Source organism: Rhipicephalus microplus, unplaced genomic scaffold, assembly GCF_043290135.1.
Source record: "Rhipicephalus microplus isolate Deutch F79 unplaced genomic scaffold, USDA_Rmic scaffold_14, whole genome shotgun sequence".
NCBI classification, from domain to species: Eukaryota; Metazoa; Arthropoda; class Arachnida; order Ixodida; family Ixodidae; genus Rhipicephalus; species Rhipicephalus microplus.
In genome coordinates this window covers 19980015-20004988 of record NW_027464587.1, presented here as the reverse complement: position 1 = coordinate 20004988, position 24974 = coordinate 19980015, and the positions used below count along the sequence as shown (strand labels likewise).

General features: G+C 47.1%; 1 protein-coding gene across 5 annotated transcripts in view; it reads left to right on the top strand.

The window, feature by feature from the left end:
* Positions 1–24974, top strand: part of LOC119180589 (receptor-type tyrosine-protein phosphatase kappa) — a 631290-nt gene that overhangs the window by 209556 nt on the left and 396760 nt on the right. For all 5 annotated transcript variants that reach the window (XM_075882906.1, XM_075882909.1, XM_075882908.1 and 2 more), the window contains exon 6: positions 12542–12578. In XM_075882906.1, coding sequence (XP_075739021.1) covers positions 12542–12578 — 37 coding nt within the window. The remainder of the gene's footprint in view (positions 1–12541; positions 12579–24974) is intronic.

The following is a 24974-nucleotide window of genomic DNA, read 5'->3' as shown; positions in this document are numbered from 1 at the left end:
TGGGTGCGCGGTAGCCCAAGTGCACGTGGCACAACACCGTCGTAGCCAGCTCCAATCTGACTTTGCAGGGATAGCTGTTCTTTTAAACGTAGCTGCGCACTGACCAACCCGGCACAATTGTTCCCTTTTTCGGTGGTGACAAGGGCTACAGACCTATCCAAGAAGCTCCATTTGGTTAAAACGTGTACATGCAGAGGAACCTAAGGTCACATCGTCACAGCAATGCTGCCGAGCCCACCGAAGCTTGAGACGTAGGTGCCTGCTATTATAAGCTCCATCCAGCTTTTCTTTTTTAGGCTGCCTGGGACGCCATCGTGCTCCAAGCGGGTCCGTTGTAGCATGAATCCACGTGGCACAACGTCGTCCTCGCCAGCTCCAATCTGGCTGCACAGGGATAGCTGTCCCCTTAAGGAAGCTGCGCACTGCCCAACCCGGCACAATCGTTTCCTGTTTCGGTGATGACAAGAGCCACAGCTCTGTCCAAGAAGATCCATTCGGCCAAAACCTGTAAAAACAGAAAAACGTACGGTGACATCATCATGACAGTGCTGCCGAGCCCACTGAAACTGACGGTGTGACGGCCGTGTAATGCACTATATTCATTGAGTGGCACACAATGCGGAAAAAAGTAGGCAATGCTTGCGGGGTACAGGTGATTTTTCCGGCTTCGTGCAAGTTGACCAAGGTTTGTGAACGGCGCATGCCTCTAGACAAACACAACTCCACTTAGTCTGCTGGGGGTACAAAATTACCCCTTCCCTACGGTGCTCGCTGCACAAGACATACAGGAAGCTGCTTCAATTAGAGGGTGAGGCAGAGGGAATGCTGCTCATTTCAACGTGGCTGGAATACATAATGATTCAGACTGAAGCCTGCTCAACCGAGCTTCGTACGCTCAGCAGTCTTGAATGATTCCTTGAACCCACTGCTTGCAGTCCGCACTCAGCCGATCCGCTTTTATAGGAGTGAGGCAATAGGACAAGATTTTAGGAAACATCTGTTGTAGCAGTCGGTCACAAAATGACTCTTGTCGTATTAAGAGCAGTGTACAGATTGTTATCTTGCAGTCGACTAAGGTTGCATGGCGGGCTTGTTGATTATTCATGTTGTTCGAGGTATAGCGCATCCAGGACGGGACAGAGAAGAAAACACAGAACACATACACGGCGCTAACTTTCAACAATGCGGTTTCATCCGAGAAACAGCAATACTTATGCCCAAACATGGCACGTCACAATCACGTGCTAGAACCAGAAAACTGATCTACTGCAACTCATGCGACATCCAAATAATGCGATTCTTTCAATGATAAAGATATCGATGGCTTGCTTATACACGCGTCCCCAAACTTAGCAATGAATTTTGCTTCTATCATCTTGCAGTATTCTTGCTCATATTTTGTTTGAAATAATCGCCAATACGGCACATTGTAAATAATTATTTGGTTTAAAATTTTTTTCGCTTCGCGTTTACAAACTAAAGATTTCCAAAATTTCCCAGATATTTGTCACATGTTAGTTTGAAGATTATGCTAAAAGGTGATTGCTGAGAATGATGTCAAACGCAAACCAAACATGCATTAGTGAAGGCATGTCTCTGAAAATGCGATATCTTCAATTGTAATAAAAAAATGGCAGCATATCCACGGAGTGAATGATAGAGAGTGGGGCGAAGCATTCGTTCGTCCATGCGTCCATCTGTGTGACCGTCCGTGCGTCTGTTCGTGCGCCCGTCCCTGCGTTCGTTCATGCAACCGCCCCTGCGTCCGTTGATGCGCCCATCCATGCATCTGTCTGTGTGTCCGTTCGTCCATCTATTCAACACTCCAAGCCCCACCATCTCGCATCTTTTTATCATATGTTCCCTATATAGAAGCACTGCCATTCAGTGGACATTCCAAGGAATAAACGAGAGGTGGCACACGCACACTTTCTTACGGCTTGCGCTTCGGGTCTACTTCCCACCTTCAACCACCTTCAGTTCATGGTATATACTAGTTCGCTGTATTCATGGCACGGTGGCCCAGTGCTCGCAAAACCTTTCTAAAACCAAGGAGGTTACGCCCAGCGAGTATAACGTAGCAACCTTTTCCTGTCAGATAGTGCTCAATATACATGCCAGTGGCTGCTAATGTGAAATGAGAGACAGGAGGATTCAGCTTTTAGTTTCTTACGGCTTGCGCTTCGTATCTGCTTCCCGCCTTCAACCACCTCGAATTCATTTATGGTATATACTAGTTCATTGTATTCATGGCCCTGCGGCTCAACGCTCGCTAAACCTTTCTAAAACTAAGGAGGTTACACCCAGCGAGTATAATGTAGCAACCCTTTCTTGTCCGATAGTGCTCAATGTACATGCCAATGGCTGCTAATGGGGATCGCAGCGTGCGCGTTGACTAAAAACCGAATGCTCCTGTCTCTCATTCCCCATTAGCAGCCATTGGCATGTACATTGAGTATTATACTATTTTTGTTGTTAAACAACGCACAGAAGAAATCTCTCACCGGCACCACCTTGGAGGTCGAATGTTATACCTATTTCGGGTATGTGCCACTGCTGGTTACGTACTACGAGGGATGCACAAGCCACGCCATAAGGAGCTTCGCCCCTAAAAACACCATGTTCAGTTTTCTCGAAGCTAAGCGCGTGCTCTAAGTTAACACGTATAAACTTGTTTAAATTTTCAGTAGTTAAGAAACCACCAAAGTATCGAAACTGATGTTAAGGCGCAACCCCTTAAATGAACAAGCCATTGTTTTCATATAGTTGGCATTGTCATAAAACTTGGCTTTGAAGTCCTCATGCTCATGAAACGCCAAATCTGCAGAGAAAGAGAGGAAGAGATGCTTTAAAGTGCAAATTAGGCGCGTTTTTATTGGTCGTAGTGTCGTTCTTGGCAAAAACAACTGCCGATAAAAGTTTGCCTAGATGTGAAAGCGAGCCGTGTTTTCACATGCAATAGTTTCTTCAGCCACACGGGATCCGAGACCAGCATCGAAAGAAGACTAAAAGAGGCCTGCGGTAGCACAATGGCGCTTCCCCTCTACCACCATGTTCAAAGGAGATATTTTTGTTGAGTAAATCAATGCTTTTACCTCCTCAGCAATGTTTTGCCGTAGAACAAAACAATTTTGTACGAACGCGTACGTACGTTTTGCGCCAATCTGTTTGAAGGGGCTCAAGCAGTTTCCAAGATGCCTGAGGAAGCGGCTTGTGGCATATAGCTATTAATAAAGTGGACGTTATTCAGATCGTATTATTAATAAACTACCACAGCCGCAAGAAAGTGATGCAAAGAAAGTGGTTGTCCCTTTTATTCACTCGGTGGCGCACAACCTTTTCAACCCGTTTCAGCTATATTGGATATGGGGGGTTTGACGTCCCAAAACCACATATGATAATGAGAGACTCCGAAGAAGACGACGAAGCTGTTGCTGCTTGGCTAAGTAGCTCTGTCTGCATTTATCGTTTATTTTTGATTATATTACGGCTCAGCACTGCTCAAGACGTCGGACGACTCGAAAAGGTACCTGCCGTATCGGCGACCGACGGGTGCTGCGCAGCCTGCCGCGTCGAAAGGTGCTAGAAGAAACGAAACAAGCATCAGGGAGAGCACCACCATGAGCTCCCAAGGTGTGACACCAGGTCAGAAGCACCAGCTGGTTTGCGCAAGCATACCTGACTGCAAGCGACAACACAGCGTTGATTCAGAGGACGAATCAACTGTCCTCGGGGACCCAACGGGGCGAACCTCACAGATCTAGACATGGACGAGGGTGGTTTCCGCCTTGTGCGACATCGCAAAGACAGGACGATGGGCATTCCTGTGTTAATTGCTTCAACATACGAAGGAGCTAACTTGAGGCAAGTGAATCCTATTCACTTTTACTCGGAAATTGAAACGATTCTCGGTGGAGCCCCAGTTAAGAGCCATTTCACAGCACAGGGAGCCCTGCTATTGGATATAGAGACAGAAAACCAAGCTAATATGCTTCTACAGACCAACACTATCTGCGGCCTTGCCATATCTGCCCATGTACCACACAGCTACATGAAAAATACATGCATTATAAAAGGGGTCCGAAGATGGTACTCGGGCGAAGAGCTGTTAACCTACCTGAGACCTCAGGAAGTATACCATATGCAAGAAGAATCATACGACGGGTCCAAACCTCATCCTCCGAGTGGGAATCAAGGCGCACTGATTCTGTGCTTCTCACATTCGCTCCCAATTCGGAACGTCCAGAGAAGATCAACCTTGGCTTCACCAGACACGACCTGGTAGACTACGTGGAGACGCCGCCACGCTGTTTTAAATATCAGCGTTTTGGACATGTTGCTAAGCACTGTCGTGGGGAACAAAGGTGTAAGCACTGTGGGGGCCTCATGACTTTAAGACGTGTACAAGTAAAGAAAAACTTGTGTGTGCAAACTGTTGCGGCGACCACCCAGCTAGCTACAGCCGGTGTCCAGCACGAAGAGCTGCACAGCGAAGAAAGAAGACGTTTGTCTTCGACCCGAAGACTGTGAACGAACAATCGCTCACAAAAAAGACGTCCGGCGCGCCACAACATTGCGGTTTGGATAACGAGTACGCAGGAAATTTTTTGCGCCTAACTACGACAAGAGCTGGTATTGAGTTAACGCAAGTGCTTAACGCTGGTGAGAGATGTATCACGAAAGAGTCCGCCAAGCGCACTACGCTGATGCACTGAGCCCATCTTAAGTACCATCTGGAAGCAAACAGCAAGAAAACCTCGAGTACGTTATTCGCGCTCCGTTCACCGCACTACGTTCACACGTCGCTAAGATGCCTGCAAGTTCAACGAAGGATATGTTGGAAGCAGTCTTGGCTCTAGAGTGAGTGTTACTTTCCTCTGCTTCCACAAACACACAGTACGATGGAGGCGGAAATGATGTAGGCCCGTGTACTCAGATTTGGGCGCACGTTAAAGAACCCCAGGTGGTCAAAATTTCCGGAGCCCTCCACTACGGCGTCTCTCATAATCATATGTTGGTTTTGGGACGTTAAACCCCACAAATCAATCAATCGGTCGACTCAACAGTAAATGCAGCTCTTTTATAGGCTCTTTCAATATTTGCGTTCAACTTCATCGTTTGCAATCATCACTCTCATCGAAGAAAGTCGATAAAGATGATGTTCAGTATACCTCCAAATTTTTGTATTTCACAAACACTCTGACTTGACGGCAAGGAAGGGTTCTCAGGCAGAAATTTCGAAACTTATAGGAAAATGATCACTACTTGTGGCACAGTTCAGCGCTGCCGAGGAAGAGCTTGAAATACTCAAGCCTACGAAACTTTTATCTAAGGCTGATCGACATCGATCACGAATAAATATGGGGTTTCTGGTGTTTAATCACGATAGAATATTATCTGTTGCCCACTCGCACAGACAATTACCACACTGATCAGTTTAAAACCCCAACACGTGTGATGAGAGTTGAAATCGCCTACTACGACACCATGATCTGGTTGCTATATTTAATCGTCTAGTGTCTGGTACACCGTCCAGAAATTGCACATTAACTACGGAGAAAGGTTGGCAACCAGGTAATGTGACGTCTATTGCGAAAATTTCCCATTCTGGCGACATAGACTTGTACGAGATTTTCGCCTTTGAACTGATTCTGTTAGAGATAAGTAATGCTAGTGTTCAACCTCTATACGTGCGGTCTAGCCTAAACGAGTGGCAACTGAATAAATGAAAAGGTTTATCTATGGAGAGCCATGTCTCCTGCAATGCAATTACATCTGGGGTGTATTTTGAAGACAAATATACTTATTGAAGAGTGAACTTATCTGCAATTCCGGTAAAGAATCTTAATGGACCCCGTCTTTCTGAAAGAAGTGCCTCCGCGACTGCCTTATCCAGAATGGTTTCTTTTAAGAAATCTCCCTTTAAGAGGCTTGTCTTGTCCTTCGGGCATTTTCTCTTTTTTGCATACTTTGGTGTAGATTTTTTCGATAGAGGAAACCTAGTGCATTTTAGTGATCTAGAATCGAACTCCATATCATCAGACTTCTCAGTTTCGTCATTTACATCGTTCTTTCGGTTGTGGTTGTCATCTAGAGAGGGTCCTGCGGGGACAATGTGAGACGGCGTGGTGGCGATTTCTACTTCAATAATCGTTCGTGGAAGCTCTGCAGTCTGAGAGATTAAATTATTCGCCGGCGTTCCAAATACGCGAGTCATTTGGCTGATCAAAACCTAAGATAGAGTCTCACAAATACATGCAGCAAGGCGCTCCATAGTTTTTTTCATTGTTCTTTCGACAACTTCCGCTAAGGATTGAGACATTGATGCATCCGATAACGTGGTATGACGGGCTGCTATCCCGGCATAATCCTTACTTCTAGCATGAATTTAAGCTGATGCCACTTTTCGGGAGCAGCGTCTTCGATCTACAAATTCGAGAGTTTGAATCTCTCGAGCTTTAGCAGAGCAATTAGGGTTTTCCGCACTGTGCGCTTCATTGCATAGACAACATTTTTTCCTTTGTCCTGGCACTAATTTGCGTTGTGAGGCTCCCCGCACATCTGACATCTAGGAGTGGGCCTACAGCTTTTCCCCGTGTGGCCATAACGCCACCACTTTACGCGCTGTAGCAGTCGAGGCAAGAGCGGTTCGACTCGATAGATAAGGGGCCACGACTAGATTTCCATTGGTCGGCTCCATCCAGCATATATACCAATCATCGACTCCGTAGGGACATTGGTTTTATCAACCAACCGGCTATACCTATGAACGGAAATTGCACCAGCTGCTGCAAACATGTCCAATACCTCCGATGGAGTTAAATTAATGTCTACGCCTCGCACAAACCCTTTTAGGCATGCTAAGTGATAAGGGTTGAATGCGCTCACCGGCTTGAAGGCAAACATAGAACACTTCAGGAGGTCTTGGACACAAAGCTGGTCTGACGACAAACAAAGGTTACCACCCTTGCTGAACTTTTGGACCTATGAGATACTCTGCAAATGAGCTGTGGCTGCTCGCAGCTCAGCTTGAATTACTTTCAGATTCTTCATCCGTATGGTACCCTCACTTGTTGAGACCAGGGCCACAGGAACTGCAGAGATACCATTACGCAAAAACCTGTCCACGGGGGTCTCCTGCGGGGAAAGAGAAGCGGACCAGAGGAAAGCCTCTGGTCCAGGTGACGAAAATAGCATGCCTGAACTTACAAGCACAAAAAAGCACTCGCTGATCGACAATCGCGCTATAAGAACACTATAAAAGAATGAAATTGGGGTGCAACCACGCAAAGTATGGCCACATCCCTAAAACGAATAGGCTTGCACAGCATGTAATCACGAAGATTGGTTGCTACTACGTTGGCAGCGGCCTATAGCTATCGTTGGTTAGTTGTTCCTCAGTCCGCTGGAGGCGGAAATGTTGTAGGCCCGTGTGCTCTGATTTGGGTGCACGTTAAAGAACCCCAGGTGGTCGAAATTTCCGGTGCCCTTCACTATGGCGTCTCTCATAATCATATGGTGGTTTTGGGACGTTAAACCCCACATATCAATCAATCAATGGTTGTTCCTCAGAGTCCTGGCGCAACCCACCACGGGGGATCGGCCACGAAACAGACGGTCTCGTCACTTGACATCTCAGTCTCGTCACCTGACATCCTCTACCTTCTCTTGTTATTCACTGAACTGCACCGTATTTTTTTCTTTATTTACAGTTAAAGTTCAAACATTGGGTGCTAAGATAAATATGTTACAATACACAACGAGCATAACAAAAATATTTACAGCCGTCAAGTTTTACTATAACACATCACGTCCTAAAAATCCTTCATGGTCAGTAGGTCTTCTACCCTTTCTAACCATAATGATACACATTCATCTGTTCTTACTACATCGAGATACTTTCTTTAAAATACTCTCTCGCTGGTCTCCTGTCAGGGTCACAGTGATATCCACCGATTCTGGAGCGCCATATACTGTGCAAGGCAGTCAGCAGGATAAAATCGAAAAGTAATCCATCGTCATTCTCTATTGACAAATACCTGATTCCACGAGGGTCTAACGGAACCTCTTTTTTAATTGTTCTTTATATTACGTCACAAAAGTGTAGTCCTTCCTAACAGTGCAGGAAAACGTGGTCAATAGTTTCCGGTTAGAATTCTAGCAGATTATACAGTGAGATCCCCGTGGCATATAAAACCCACGTTCTTCTAGGAAGGTTTTTACGGGAAGTATTCCGGTGTGTAAATTTAAAAAAATTTGTCTCGTATCTGGATGTTACACTGCAAATGTCGTCGAAAGACGATAGTCTTGCGTCTGGAGAGAGTGAAGAAAACGTTTATTTGATGTTTTGCACTAGAAAATTGGTAAATGGTATTCTGGAGGTGCTGAGTTAGGGTGCCTCGAGGGTGCAGCGAAGGCGAACGAGCACATCAAGTCACGTCACACTTGAGACATGAGCGCTATCTGGCAGTTATCATGAAAAATGGGGCCCGTGCCGTGCGTGCCCGTCTCTGATGTGATAAGGTGTAGAACGCCAGGCTACGGGTAGGTGCCACCACCATGTCGTCTTAGCAAAGCATTGGAAACACGTTCCGTTTCGAGCAAGCGTTGCATGGCCAGCGCAGTGTTATAAAGGCTACGATGCCTTTTCTAAAAACAATACTCATACATAATATTGAAGTGTTGTTATGGTGCCTCAGATATGCGCAATTATTGTTTTTCAATCGACAATCGCACACGTATGAACGCTGAACCTTGAGGAATATTGGCGGGCGCTGTAAATAGGGTCGGCCGTTCGGAGTATCGTTTGGTCACTTTGATGCCGTTTTGAGTACCTCTAAGGACGGACGGGCGGACGGACGGACGGACGGACGAACGGATGGACGGAGAGACAGACAGACAGACAGACAGACAGACAGACAGACAGACAGACAGGCAGACGGACGGACGGACGGACGGACGGACGGACGGTCGGAGCAAAATGTTTACGTTGAAGGTCCCCAAGAAAGACTATCGTTTTCAAAAAGAACGTTTCTGCACTTGCAGCTGCTGGCGTTTTTTTTTTAACTTGTTTAAGTACATTCTAACCCTTGCGTGCGGTATAGAGCACTCTGATGCTCCACTGAGCTACAACGGTGCTTGTGACTTGTCTAACTTGCCTTAGGAAGGCTTCATGTGTCTCTTCATGTGACCACAGCAAGAAAACAACCAGTCGTCGCACAATGCGAATAGCGTAACGAGTGGGCCGTCCAATGCTCTAAACCATCACAAAACCTTGTTCTTGTTCCCCTAATAACTGTGGCGCATACCCACTTCAGCTATAATTCCTCGTCGTCGTCAGCCACTGCATGGACAATTGGTACAAGTTTCCTTGAAAGTGCTTAGCGGATACCGTGCTCCTCAGAAGAATGACAAAAAATAGCTTAGCAAAACCATCCTGCTACCCAAATGTTTATTATTAACGCCCTAGTGGGTACCAAGCAAGTGTGCTTGTGGTAGTTACCCATTGAGTGTTTTGAAAAGGCTTGGAAAGGCCGCTCTTCTAGCTTTCGCTGCGACTGTGTTGGGCATACCGCATCGGCTTGGCGTTTTTTCTTAGCAATCTGTATCGGTGACATGATAAAAAATAGTGCTCTAATGTTTATGATTCTGAACAAAAGTTGCACAACGGTAATATCGCCAGACCAACTATGTGAAGAGAAGCTTAACGGGGCGACATGACAACAAAATCTGGTTATTATGACTTACAACTGTATTGTAGGACGCCAATGGATTTTTCACGAAAATCTCCATTGAGTAAATTCTGGCGATGAAGTTATTGCTGCCATAGCGTCTGCACGAAGCGAAAGTTTTCTGTATCTTGTCGCACGTATTGTGAGCACTTCAGGAAGGACTGATAGTACTGGACATTCCAATGCTTTTCTTGCTAGAGAGTCAGCGATTTCATTTACTTCTAAGCCACAATGACCAGGTACCCATACTAATTTCAGTTAAAATGATATTGCATTAGCGCAGCTCAGTTTGATCGTGAAGGAATGATACTATGCAGTCAAGAAGGAGAAAAAAAAACAGATGACAGTGTGAGCGATAACTTCCAACTTTTGTTTATTGCGTACCCTTTATGCCTTATTCTTTATTCATACATAACCCCGCTTTGCCTGGAGGTGTTACAACCGGAGGGTTAACAAACATGAAGGAAACACATCTTCATTGTTATTGCACACTTGCTCAGACAGCAAAGCATTCCACTCGTTGATGGTTTTCAGAAAAAACGAATTCGCGTACAGGTTTATCCTGGCCCGGTATGGCCTTATTTTGTGTATATTACTCATACGTTCATATGTGTACTCTGGCTGTTTTAGGTAAGTGTCTCTCTAATTCATATAACAATTTCAAACGTGTTTTTTACGTCATGACAAAACTGACTCCCAGTTAAATTTTTTTTTTCCATTTCGGTACAACTGTTACTTTTTCCATACCAACTCAGGACAGACTTGGCTGCTCTAATTTGACTTTTTTCTAATTTAAAATTCAAGCCTACATGGGTCCGAAAGAGTACAAACATTTTTTAAAATTGGTCAAATACAAGTGAGGTAAGCCGTGTTCCTTTGCTGATAATCCGCACATCTGAAGTTCCAATATTTATACCCACATTTTCTATCTAAAATGATTACCCTTTAATATTAGTTAGCAATAAATATTTTTTCTTCTTTGAAAACACACATGAACGCACTTGTTCGTGTTCAAATTCATTTTCCAATTAAGACACCATTGATAAATACGTTGATAAATAGAGATAAATAAACACTATTGATGATACGTTCAGCCTGTTTTCACGGAAATCACGTTCATTTCCAATTTTTCTGTAAATAACGCAATCATCTGCAAATAGCCGAATATTGGAGCCTATGCCCACAATAATGTCGTTTATAAAATGATAAATGATAGAGGTCCCAGCACAGACCCCTGGGGGACGCCGGATTTGACTTCAAGAAAATCCAATTTATTGTAATTTAAAACAACACAATGGCGGCGTTGAAACAAGTACTTTTCAATTCAATTAAGAATTTTTCGTCTTTACATAGCGCTCGTAATTTTCCAAGAAGTAGAAGATGGGGAACAGTGTCAAAGACCTTGCCGTAATCGAGAAACAACACATTACATAGCTCATGCTATTTGACGCTACGCATGACACAACCATACACGTGTGGCACAGCACACTATCAAAAAAAGCTAGTTGGGATCTGATTTCAATTTAGCAATTCTATACCAATGCTTTACAGCACGCGCTCCAGAAAATAGAGCTCTTTTCGACATAAGGCCACAGCTGGCGTACTCACACACAGCTTTACACATTTTGCGATAGCTTTCGCCTAGATAATATCCAGTGTCAATTGGTTACGACTGCAGCCCAGGATGACAAACTGATCAAAGAATAGAGTGTATCCACACGTCTTACAATGCATAGCCAGCAAACCACCAGAAGAAATTTTGTTTTTTACAGTGCAAGAGTGCTCGCGCAAGCGTTCATTAACACACCTACCAGTCTGCCCAATGTAAACCACGCCACACGACAGCAGGAACAAGTGGACAACAGCTAGAATGCATTCAAAAAACTTAGTTACATGCTTCTTTCCACAGGTGTGTTGCACCTCCTTCTTGGGGTTCGTAAGCTTACATTGACGGCTTAGTTTGTCTGGAGCAGACAACACCACGCATACATTTATTCTCAGGGCTATCTCTTTCAAATGAGGTGAAATTTGATGTACGTGCAGAATCACACTGGTTTTCCCAGCGTCGGGCTCACCATTCGTATGCGGTCGTCCCCGCATACGTGGACCATTCAAAAGGCAATCAGCTACCCACACCTGCACCAACACTGGGTAGCCTGCCAAGGATGATCGCTTGCTTTGTCGTGCAAAAATGTGAGGACCCTTGAGCTTCGCCTTTAAGAATAGAACGCGACAGCGAAAAGCGGCCCCTAGTGCACCCTTGAACCGCTAGCTGCACACTTATTTAAATGTTTTGTGACATACACACGCACGCACACAAACACGCAGGAAATTGAACCAGTGCGCGCTATTATCGCCGAATGGGCTCGTTCTCGTCCTGGCACCTGTCGAACGAAATGCGTTAAAGGGACCCTGAAATACTTTTTCTAGTAATCATGGAAGGAATTCATCCAACCACGAGACCAAGAAGCTGCAAGGTGACCATGAGTCTCCATACTTTGATTTCTAAATGGTGCTTCTACTGTCTGAATTGTTGAGTTGCTAGCACGAGAGTTTTTACACAAGTTTTATAACAATGTGGGAACCTGCCATACAACCTTGCCATGCCTATCACGATGTTTCCTGCGGGCGTTTTTCCATCACTGGTTTTCGTCTGCAATGGCGTTTTTTTTTTCAACATTATTCGCATGCAGTGTCGCGTAATATTAGAGCAGTTTATAGTGCAATGAATTGAGCCTTCTTAAAATTCTGGCTTTTGAAAAAAAAATGCATCGATTGAATCGCAGAAACGATGGCGCTCTTTTTCGCAGGGTTACCAGAAGTCTAAAGCCTATATCTGCACTCAAGGTGAGGAACGCCTATTTTCAGATTTTTAGGAAGTGCCGATGAGGTGACAATCTCAATGTAGGCAAAGTGGTAAAAATTCTACGTTTATTTTTCCTTCACAAAGACAATGACGCCTAATTATGCGACGCTATATTATGACGCCCATAGATCAAACTTGTAGCCAGCAATATTTTTCGGCTGGAGAAAGAAGGGCCTTGCTGAAGGTTTCGCAATTTCAGCAATCTGTTGAAATCTCTGGGGGCGGTGGGGGGTACGCAAGGACATTGTCTATGGTTATTGGCATGGTACAAACACATTGTCTTTCGAATAATGTATTAACCAACAGCAGCTCTGAGATCTTGAATACTATTCGGACGTGTACCTTAAATGTAGATGATGCGGTACCTTTAGACAGCATGCGTATCGATGCTATACGATGGTGCATACTTTTTAAAAGTGGGTTGCGCGGCGCCTAGTGGTTCAGCAGGCGCATACCCGGTGATCCGCGAGCCACTAATAAATGTTTCTTTGTTTCTAGCTACACTGAGTTGGCGATAGCAAGGGGCATTAGATTCAACAAATTTTTATCACTCATGCCCGAATGACAATAAAAACATCTGCGAGCATTGGTCATCACAATATTCTGCAGAAGCATTGTCACTATGGTATTAGGGGTAATACTTACTTCTTAATTTCATTATACGTAGAACACCGCACACAGTGTGCAGAAATTAATTGACCCGCATCTCTCCTAAGAAAAGGTAATATAGGTGTACCTCAAGGAAGCATCCTAGGCTCGTTTTTATTTCTTTTATTTGTTAATGACATTGTCGACATTGATGAGACAGTAAAGTATGTCATCTACGCCGACGATATGAGCATTTTCTTCTCTGGTCGCTGCTGTCAAGACTTATCGGATCATGTGAATGCCGCTCTTGAGTTAATTCAGCAAGAGTTCATAGATAATCACCTGGGGTTGAATATTAAGAAAACGAAGACTGCGATGTTTCACCCTCGTCATAAGAAATATGCTACGCGTCCCCTTTTTATCAATGGTGCATCACTTGCATACGTCCACTCTTTTAAAACGATGGGCATATATTTTGCCGCAACGATGTCATGCGATTCACACGTTGACTTCCAGCTTGAAAAAATTAGTTTCGCCGCAAAGGTGAAGCAATGAATGGAATAGCAACAACTTGTAATGTAATGCTGAAAATGGCAAGCCGATCGAAGCGTGCAGTGCACTGCTCACGCACAAATTAAGCGCGAAAACAACACACCCGAAACGAGAGCGAACTAACAAGGTGAAAGCTCGGCACTTAACGCGCTGTTTAAACAAAAACTACCCACAATACGTAATATGACCCACGATACAAGTACAGATGAGTGCAAACTAACAAGTGTCCCACTTGTTGTTTCGCTGTGTGTAAACAGCACGCTCCTTTCGCGAACGGTGCCTGTGCATCGAGTGAAGTGGCCTTTGTAGGCCCGCCAACTACAACGCAGTCGTTCCGCTGAAAGACGAAGGCGCACGATTCCCTCCATGAAGGCAGGAAAGCTAAGGAGAGGCCCACGCAATGCGAGCTGCAGGGCGAAAAGTGTGGCGAAGCCACGTGTTTTTACAAAGGGGTTGTCGGAGTAGGTGGGCACGCCAGCGTCTTGTCTCGTCTGCATCGCAACTCCTATGATCGCGATGTTGAATAGCCCAGCTGGAGTTGTTAGTGTGCAATTTTATGCAGCTGTTGCATTTCATGGATGCTGCGATGAGTTAGAAGCCTACAGTGAGTGTTGGTCTCCCTTGCTGCGAGTAAGTGTCTATATTGCCGACTGCCGACAGATTATGTCAGTCGACCGAATGCTGGCAGTTCTTTCGTATCGGAGGGTTACAAGTAATGAAGTCAGGTTAGGTTCAGGTCATTGATGCTGCAAGCAAAATGTACTCGTTGGTTTTTGCGCCACTGCCACCGGCTACGTCGGGAAATGCTCAGAGGCTGGGTTGACTTCATCGACTTGCCTTGGCCAATAGATTGGAAGCTCAGGTCATGACAATAGTGATCAGTGATGCTTTATGTCGGAGAGCGAAAATAGCTGATTAGCTGCTTAAAAGCAAAAATACAGCGCCTCTGGTTTCTTGTATATCATGCAACTACACGTGCAGCCGCTATTCTGTCAGCAGAGATATCGCCGGCAAGACAGGCTCACCAAAAACGTGCGGCAGATAAGTCACATAGTCATGTGCAGCCGATAGGAAACAACTGCCGGCAGCTTTTTTACCGGAATAATATGCCGGCTGTCGGCACTATAAACGCCGCCTAGTTTATATCGCTTGAGGTCAAAATCAGTCTTTTTCGAAGCTTCTAAAACTTCTACCAAAACGGTTGGCACCATAGCTTCATCATTTTCCTTGAACACTGTGCTGCTGCGTGCCTCAGTGAAGGATGCTTAAAATTCTTAGACGAGAACGGCAGCGTTTACAGCTCTTAATGCGAGAGGCGGTGGTGAGCCGTCCTCTTGTACGATGGTCACAACTATCGGAAAGCAGTACGTGGCCCACTGTTCTCACCGGAGCTTGCCGAGTCAAGAATCAGATTTGCCTGGCACACTAAGATGACTCATTGTTTGAATTATCGCTTCCTGTTTATGTTCGTGCGCGGTAACCTCATCTCTGGCCATGTTTTTTTTTTCGATATGGTTGCGGTCGGTCAACCCTTGCTGCTGGGAACAATACTCGTGCGCACGTATTGTGACACCGAAGGTGCAGAATGATTCGAAGCTGCTTCATGAGGCTAAATACAAAAACAAACTAAATAACATTTGTCTGCTACATCATGTTCCGTACCCCGAACTTAGCCTATCCGCAGAAGAAAACAGCCTGTTGTGAAAATTATTCCACTGAATCGTGCCGTTGCTCTCTTGCGTTCAGTAAAAAAAACACGAAGTGCAAGGCTGCGCGTGCATTGTAGATTGACAATATGAGCCGTAATGAGGCTGCCGATGGCACACAGGCACTATGCAAGCGAGTATGGCAGCACAGTTGCTCGTAATCAGCACGGAATCGCTCCTATTCAGCACAAACGTTTCGGCTTTCCCAGCTCGTCTATCGGATGGCAGCAGTGGTGCCGCCCGGCGCGTTCAAAATCGCCTCGCCTTCCACTCGCTGGCGCCCTTTGCGCATGTGCGAACCGCCGTATAGCATGCCCAACATAGCGAGGAGGAGTCTTCTACTCTTACCTACTTCCGGCTTCACAAAATGCCATGTAACAGCCTCTCCTAAGTTTATTCATTTCTCCGTGATTCTCCCCCACCGAAGTATAAACGCTCGCGCACAATCATCTACCCCCCGCCCGCTCTGCGGGGCAAAGAATGCCTGGCATATGAGCGTACGCTGGCGCATCGAGACGAGCTGGACGCCAAGTGCGCTCAATGCGCCGTCTAGCTGGTGATGCTGAAAAGACGCTACCTCCCCGAGATCAGCACCGACAGCGGTAAGTGGTAGATATAACTAGCTGGCTGGTTCAATAGTGAAAGAGGTGCTTTCTCGGTGCTTTCTCGCTGGCTGGTTCAATAGTGAAAGAGGTGCTTTCTCGGAGAGGTAAGACGTTCGATTTTGCGCGCCAGAGTCTTTTATAGCGTTAGCAACACTGGCCTCGCTGAGCCGAATTCACGTGGCACTGGTATGCGCATGCGCAATGATACTCCGCCGCCGCCGAGCGTGGCTCGCCGCCGGTGTGTCCGCAAATTGATGCGCTGCGCAGACAATCAGCACCGGAGCCGGCGCTCGGCCGCGGCAGCGCGCGACTCGCCGCCGCCGGTGTGCGCTTTCCAGGGGAGTGCCGTCAGACATATGGACGCCGATGCGCGTGCCTTCCCTGTGCAGTGGCCATCTGACACTGCGCTGGAGCCGCTTGATAGCGCCTCTGACTGGCGTTTTCCGCTGTGGTATAGCCATGGAGAAGGAGAGTGCAAATGCTGCTCAACGGTGCAGTAGAGCGGAGAAGCCAAACTCATCGGATCCCGAAGTAGTTGCCCCGCAAAATAAATATACGCGTGTCATTGCAGCAGCAGTAAGGGTAATAATCAAGCTAATCCTAGACGCTCTGCAAAGCTAAGAACAATCAGCTGAACCTTTGCTAACGCTACGTATATCCTGGCATAGCTGAGCTAAGCCACTGCCATTTTTTCTGATTATTTTTCGTTCTTGCGTTCTCGTATACATAATTACGTATACACATACGATGAATGACAGCAGCGACAAATGTTCACGCTGACACTTGCGATTAAAACCAGCCGAGAGTGTCCGTAGAACCAATGCCATATTAAATACTTTCTTGTACTATAGGAATTTTGCAGCGAAACAGTGCAACGTTCCCGGTTACAGTAAATCTATGGCTTTACAGCTCTGTTCTCTTCAACTCGTGACTATGGTGTTCTTGTGTGGGGAACACCACGAATACAAATAATCATGAAGTTATTATTGCTACTAAAGAGAATTATTAGACTAACTTAAAAGGTGCCCTACTTGTCACACACAGCTGAATTGCTTGCCAAGTTGCATGTCTTTATAGTTCCATCACTACTGACTACAATATATATCATTATTAGGGAGTTTTAGAATACTATTTGCAAGCGCTGCTGGCGTTGCGGGCGAAGCGGCTGCCATAAGAGTTTTAGAGCAGTGTATGCCCTGCTGCGAACCACAATGCGCGATCGCAGCGACACCGTAGCCTCGAAACCAGCGCTTGCGGGCCACATTCGGGCCACCATCACCGCACGCAATTTCGGATTTTCTGTGTGTGGTCCGCGAACGCGAACGGCAGCTCGCATTACGATGCATGCACAATGGCAGCAACCGCACCGCAAGGGCTCGCGGTGCGCTATTCTAAAGCTCCCTGATATAAACAATGCACAAAAAACAAGGACCATACCCCAAAAAGCTTTCCCAACCTAAAGCAAATACAGTTGCGTACAACATCCGTAACCCAGAGAAGTGGGAAGTGGCACAATGCCGCCCTAATTATGGGAAACAAATGGTACGTTACCAGCTACCGTCTCCGTAAACTGGTTGCTGAAAACAAATTGCGTTGATATTGAAAAGTTATGAATGGAAGAGCTCCTTGATATAGGCACATGAATAAGTCAGTTTTATTCACATTATTAGACCCCTTAATTGTAAACATTCTTCAAGCTTGGCGATGGGTTGTAGCTTATTGTAGTTTTATTTTTGCTTTTCGGGTGCTGTTTTTCACTTAGCCAAAAACTATTTGACACTTGTGTTTTCTTTGTAGTTGTTGTTATAGCTATGTCGTACAGCTTCTGCTAATATGTATAAAAAACTGTTGTGTCCCTTTTATATGTCCTATTCACTGCCTGCTGTTGTCCTAGCCAGGAAGAGCTGTCGCCTCATCAAGCTACACACCGTAGTAGTTTTTTTTGTAACAGCTCCTACCTTTCCTTTCTTCGAAAGAAGAAGAAACTTGACTTGATTTGATAGCAAAAACGTGCCAGCTTCACAATAAATCGCACCAGCAGCTTCTAGCCTGTCGGGCGCCGTAAGTGGGCCGCTCGATGGAGCTTCCACATTCTGTTTTTCTATTATCCTCTCGGGACTTTCTACTGTTTGAAGATGGGTACAAAAGGTAAAGCACTGCATACGCCTCTACTACTTCCAACAACATAACACTCCTATGGTAATACATGTTTCCTCCTTCAAGGCGATATCTTACTGCCTGTTGCGACTCGCACCGCCGCCGACGCTGTAGTGTAGTGCACCATGGTCACGGGCCGCCAAGGTTGTTCGGTAGCGCGTTTCTCAGCTCGCGGCTGCTTCTGCGCAGAGCTGACACACGAGTGGACAAGACGACAGTGAGTTAAGGCAAGATTTGTGTAGAGCTTAGAATATAGGCGTTACATATGCGGCACTGAGGCCGACAGCTTAGAAACTAGGAGAGCCTAGGTGGGAGCCGAGAAGCGACATAACATCTCTGGCGCATTGCTTCATCTTTTCTGCTCCGCCATGGGCTGCATACAAAGGGTCTAAGATGTGGTTCTTCATGCTGCTGGGAATGATCAGTACGTTGGATTGGAAAAGGATATCATCTACGACATGAATCTCGTCACGGTGCGGCCAGTGAACTCGAACTGTTTCAGGGACTGACCTTCTGTCTTCTGGCCATGTGGTAATTGCGTATTCTTTCAAGGTACATAGGTTGTTTTCTTGACTTGTCTCACGCTTGATCTGCTGCAGTTTTTTGGTGGCAACTGACAAATCTTGCACGACATTTACTTGAAAATATTCTTCTTCCGCCACCTTTTCTTTGGAAAGAAACCGAGACAAGGCATCTGCTATAAACATCTTAGTTTCTGGTTTATGCACTATCCACAGCGAATACTTTTGGAGTGTTAGTCGCATCCTTTGCAGACACAATGGACACTGGTGACGCGGTTGCTTGAACATCGCTTCGAGTGGCTGGTGTTCACTTTCCACCGAGACGCTTGACTGTGCAAAGACATAGTCATGAAATCTGGTGCATCCATGTACAATAGCTAACATTCCTTTTCAATTTGTGCATACTTGTACTTCTGTTATTGAACGAGAAGAGTAAGCCAAGGGGTGTCCGTTCTGCAGGATGACTGCTCCTACTCCATGTTGGCTGAGATCTACTTGCAGCACAATTGGCTGTGTCGTGTCGTAGTATGCCAGGGCCAGTGCTTGTGACAAGGCTTTTCGAAGGGTTTCAAAGCTTTCTTGCTGCACGTCTTTTCGTACCCATGCGTTGCCCTTCTTCAGTAAGTCACGCAGTGGTGCACTTATCTCCGACATGTTCAGGATAAATCTGGCAACAATGTTTACCATTCTCAGGAATGTCTTGAGTTGCTTGGTGTTCTCTGGAACTTGAACCGCGAGAATCGATTCTGCTCTTCTCGGGCCACTCAAGAGTCCTTGGTCGGTCAGCCTCAACCCTAGATAGCGTACTTCGGTTTTTCAGAAGTGACACTTGGTCTCGTTGAGCTCAAGAATTACTTGGCAACGTTGCAAAACGCTTTGCAGGCGTCTGTCGTGCTCCTCCTGAGTTAAACATCATACCTTGAAGTGTTTGATGCAGTGCTTTCTAGAAGACTTCTGGTGCTGTGGAAATTCCAAATGGCATTAGTGGAAATCGGTATCTTCCGTATGGCATGCTCATGGTGCATAAGTATGAACTGGGCTTGTCAAGTCAGATTTGCCAAGATCTAGTGGCCGCGTCCTACGTAGAGAAGTACTTGGCAGAGTCTATCTTGGTCACGACATCCTCAAGCACTGGCATGTGGTAGTGTTCTCGTTTGAGTGCCTTGTTAAGGTCGACAGGATCCAAGCAAATTCTTATCCTGTCTTTCTTTACTACAACTACCATTTGACTTGCCCATTCAGTTGGTTCGGTGACAGGCGCGAGAACTCCATGTGCTTCCATTCTGTCCATTCCATGGTCGTTACCTCGGACCGGAACTCCACCACAGTTCGCGGTGGATCACGCACCAAGCCTGCAAAAATTTCTTTTTTTACTCCGCGCATTAGGTGCCGCAACTTCTTCTCCTCGGCCATGTTTTGGTCGGCTTGGCAGAAGAGCCGCGACATGTCTTCATATACATGGCCACGCTCTCGCTATTCCGTTGGTTCCGCGCCTGAAGAGCACCCTTTGCCTTCTCTTTGCGGACCGTGCTCGGATAGGTTACAATTAGCTCTCGTCGGAAGTCGGCTCACGACAGCAAGGACGTTTCGTGGTTCTCAAACCACGTACGTGTCGAATCTTGCAGGGCGACGTAAACGTAACAAAGTTTCCGGGCTTCGTCCCAACCATTCAAACGTGCAAAGCGCTCGAAGCCTTCAAGCCAGTCCTCGGCGTCTTCAAAGGTGTCGCCGTGGTAGACCTCAGGTGTACGTGGTGAATCCACAATGAGGCGAGATGAATATGGTATCGACTGGGTGGCCATAGCAGTGACGCTTGTGCTTGAGGTCTCGACAGGTCTTGATGGGTCAATTAGGAGGCCGAACTCGGGCTGCTCAACACGTAGTCGACGACTCGAGCGTTGGCGCACAGGTGTGAATTCTGCTGGCTCTAATATTCTCGGATCTGGGATTCGCTCCCCTGTCTGTGGTGGGCTTAGAATCCTACCCAGCACCTCTACCGGAATGTTGCCAATAAACACAGCACATGGTACTGTATCAACTATCTATTTAGGGCGAAACTGTGCCCGTAAACTCAAAACTAAAAATGGTCAGCCAAAAATGTCTCTTGCTCGCTTACTCCAAATTCGTCGGTCTCTTCCTCTGCCCCTCGAGTCTCACGCCGGTCTCGTGGCGTAGCATGGTGGTGCGTGCAGGACGGCGTTTCCTGGCACGGCTTTTTTGCTATTTGTGTGGCGGCTTTTAAGAACGGAAATTGATGCACGCGTCTTCTGCGATGATCGACCTTTGGCAATCTCTCTCTCTCTCTGTATATATATATATATATATATATATATATATATATATATATATATATATATATATATATTGAAAAAGGGTTTATTGGCGACTGTTGGAACGGTGGTCCTACGAAGAAACACGATCGTGCAAGAGCAACGGTCAAGCAGATGCCGGCGATGATCAGCACGAGCCGAGCGAGCGAAGCCCAGCACTCAGTACCCAAGCGGTGGCGATGTTGCTTGCCAACGATGCTCTTTCTTCTTCACAATTTGCCCCCGCCGAAAAAGAGGGCTATGATATGGCTTAAGGCGGGCGACGTGGACGATGTCACGTCCATGCCGGCGCATGTCATCAAATGGGGAAAGTGGCTCGATGAGAAAATTCACCGGCGAGGTTTGCTCCAAAACGCGGTATGGGCCCTCGTACTTTGGAACGAGTTTTGAGGAAATGCCGGGGGTTTGGTAAGGAACAGCCAGCCATACAAGTGATCCCGGGGAATAGCTGGGGCTTTGTGAAAAGTCAGCGTTGTTTTCTTTCTGGCGCTGTTGTTCTTGTGACGTAAAGGTGCCTGCGAGTTCACGGCACTCTTCCGCATTTCGGGCAGCTTCGGACACAGATGGGCATTCGGATGCGTCAGGACGGTAGGGAAGGAGAGTATCGATGGTGTGGGATGGTTCGCGTCCATAAAGAAGAAAGAAAGGTGAAAATTTAGTGGTAGACTGTGCCACGGTGTTATATGCGAACGTGATGAATGGAAGAATGCGATCCCAGTTAGCATGATCGGATGTCACATACATGGCGAGCTTATCGCCAAGGGTGCGGTTAAATCTTTCCGTGAGCCCGTTAGTCTGCGGGTGGTATGCCGTGGTCTTGCGATGAACAACATGGCATTCAGAAAGCAGAGACGTGACGACCTCTGATAGGAAGGCTCGACCTCTGTCGCTTAGTAGTCCTCGAGGTGCACCATGTCGTAGTATGAAGCGATGAAGGATGAAGGATGCTACGTCCCGCGCAGTGGCACTTGGAAGGGCGGCGGTCTCAGCGTAGCGTGTTAAATGGTCCACAGCGACTATGATCCACCGATTTTCATCTGATGTTGTCGGTAGAGGGCCATAGAGATCAATTCCGATCCGATCGAAAGGTTTGGCAGGGCACGGAAGCGGTTGAAGCGCACCGGACGAGTGGAAAGGCGGTGATTTGCGGCGTTGACAGTCAGGACAGCCCATAACGAATTTTCGAACGAAATTATACATTCCGCGCCAGTAGAAGCGATGGCGAATGCGTTCGTAAGTTTTGAAAACTCCGGCATGACCACATTGGGGATCGTCGTGAAAGGAGGCGCAGATTTGTGATCGCAAGCTGCGCGGGACAACCAAGAGCCACTTACGACCTTCGGGGGCGTAGTTGCGTCGGTGTAGCAGCCGATCACGAATGGCGAAATGAGCAGCTTGACGTCAGAGAGATCGTGGTACCGCAGTGGTTGACGATCCAGAAAGACAGTTAAAAAGGGAAGCGATCCACGGGTCCTTGTGTTGTTCACTGGTAAAGGAGTCGAGGTCGAGAGATGCGATGGAGTTGGTACCAGTGGTTCCACAGGCCGAGTCGGGAGGTAAAGGCGAACGCGACAGGGCGTCGGCGTCAGAATGCTTGCGTCCGCTGCGATAGATGACACGAATGTCGTACTCCTGGATTTGCAGTGCCCACCGAGCTAGGCGGCCAGAAGGGTCTTTCAATGTGGCGAGCCAACAAAGTGCATGGTGATCCGTTACCAAGTCGAATGGGCGTCCGTACAAATAAGGGCGGAACTTGCGAAGCGCCCACACTAGCGCCAAGCACTCTTTTTCAGTGACGCTGTAATTGGCCTCAGCTTTAGTAAGTGTGCGACTCGCATAAGCGACGACGTATTCGGAGTAGCCCGGCTTGCGTTGGGCGAAGACGGCGCCTAGCTCAACCCCACTAGCGTCTGTATGAACTTCCGTTGCAGCTGTTGGGTCGAAATGCCGAAGAATTGGAGGAGATGTTAGCAGACTACGGAGCGTGGCAAACGCGACGTCGCAGTCAGAAGACCAGGATGAAAGGTCTGCATCACCGCGTAGGAGGTTGGTCAGTGGTGACATGATCGATGCAAAATTTCGCACGAAGCGCCGGAAGTACGAGCATAGTCCGACAAAGCTGCGTAATTCTTTCAGTGTAGTAGCTTTCGGGAACTCAGCGACTGCTCGCAGTTTTGCAGGGTCGGGTCGAACACCATGCTTGGAGACAATGTGCCCTAAGATGGACAGCTCTCGCGCGGCGAAGCGGCACTTTTTAAAGTTCAGTTGGAGCCCAGCGTTGGTTAAACACGTCAGAACCAGTTGGAGCCGAAGCAGATGCGTAAAAAAATCGGGAGAGAACACGACAATGTCGTCGAGGTAGCATAGACACACAGACCACTTCAGTCCACGCAGTGTGTTGTCCATGAGTCGTTCAAACGTGGCAGGAGCATTACAAAGACCAAATGGCATTACGTTAAATTCGTACAGGCCATCTGGTGTAATGAACGCAGTTTTCTGGCGATCAGCTTCTGCCATAGGAACCTACCAGTATCCAGATCGTAAGTCTAAGGAGGAGAAGAATTCGGCTCCTTGGAGGCTGTCAAGGGCGTCGTCTATGCGCGGTAATGGATAGACGTCTTTCCGCGTCACCTTGTTTAATCGCCGGTAGTCGACGCAAAATCGAATTGATCCATCTTTCTTTCGAACTAGAACGACAGGAGATGCCCAAGGACTGTGCGATGGTTGAATAACGCGACGGCGTAGCATCTCTTCGACCTGGTCGTTGATGACGTGACGTTCTGCAGCAGAGACACGGTATGGTCTTTGACGCAATGGCTTGTGCGAACCGGTGTCAATGTAGTGGTGCACTGCGGAAGTCCGACCCAATTGCGGCTGAGAAACGTCGAATGAATTCGCGAAGTGCTGGAGGAGATTAAGAAGCTCGGCGCGTTCATGGGCACTTAAGGTGTCGGCGATGGAACTCGAGAAGGTGTCACTCAATGAGCATTCCAGTGGGGAAAGGGCATGAAGTTCGGTCGAGGCGCTACTGCACGATTCGTCTGGCATGTTAAGGAATAAAGAGGAATCGAGGTACTCCACTCGACCGAGACATTCGCCGGCAAGTAGCGTAAGTGGTGCAGAAAGGGGATTGTGGACGAAAATATTGCTTCGGCCCGCAGTGACGTCGAGTGTAGCGAAAGGCAAGGAAACGGCTCTGCGGCTCATGAAAATGTCGGAAGGTGTAAACATTACTGTAGCATCATTATAGTCATCGCAGCAAACCGGGACAACGGCAAGAGAGGCTGGCAGAATTTCAGTGTCCTCACGCACGACAAGTTTTGGCGACCGCTCAAGGGTTTCGTGCAAAGGTTCGTCACACAGGTGCGAAAATTGAACTTCAGCGCGTGCGCAGTCGATGATGGCATGATGATTTGACAGAAAGTCCCACCCAAGGATAACGTCATGCGAGCACACCAAAAGGACGATGAACTCGACAACGTACATAGAGCCTTGGATGAATACGCGGGCCGTACAGGTGCCGAGAGGTCGAACTTGTTGTGCGCTAGCTGTACGAAGCGATAGTCCAGAGAGCGGCGTGGTCACTTTGCGTAGGGAGCGGCAGAGCTGGGCGGCTATAACAGAAACGGCAGCACCTGTGTCGACGAGGGCAAAGGTAGAAACACCATTGACAGATATAGCGACGACGTTAGCTGGTGAAGTGCGAGGACTTGAGCATTTTGACGACGGCGCAGTTCTTGCCTCTGGAACTGCGGCGTTCAGTTTTCCCGGTTGGAGGAAGCGGGTCTAGGACGCATTGGGGACAGTGATCGCCTGCGAGGAGATGGGGAGCGGGGAGAGTGAGTTTGAGGCTGGGGTGACCGAGACTCAGGAAGGTTAGTGTATCCATACTGCGGTGAGGGATAGGGAGCAGGTATG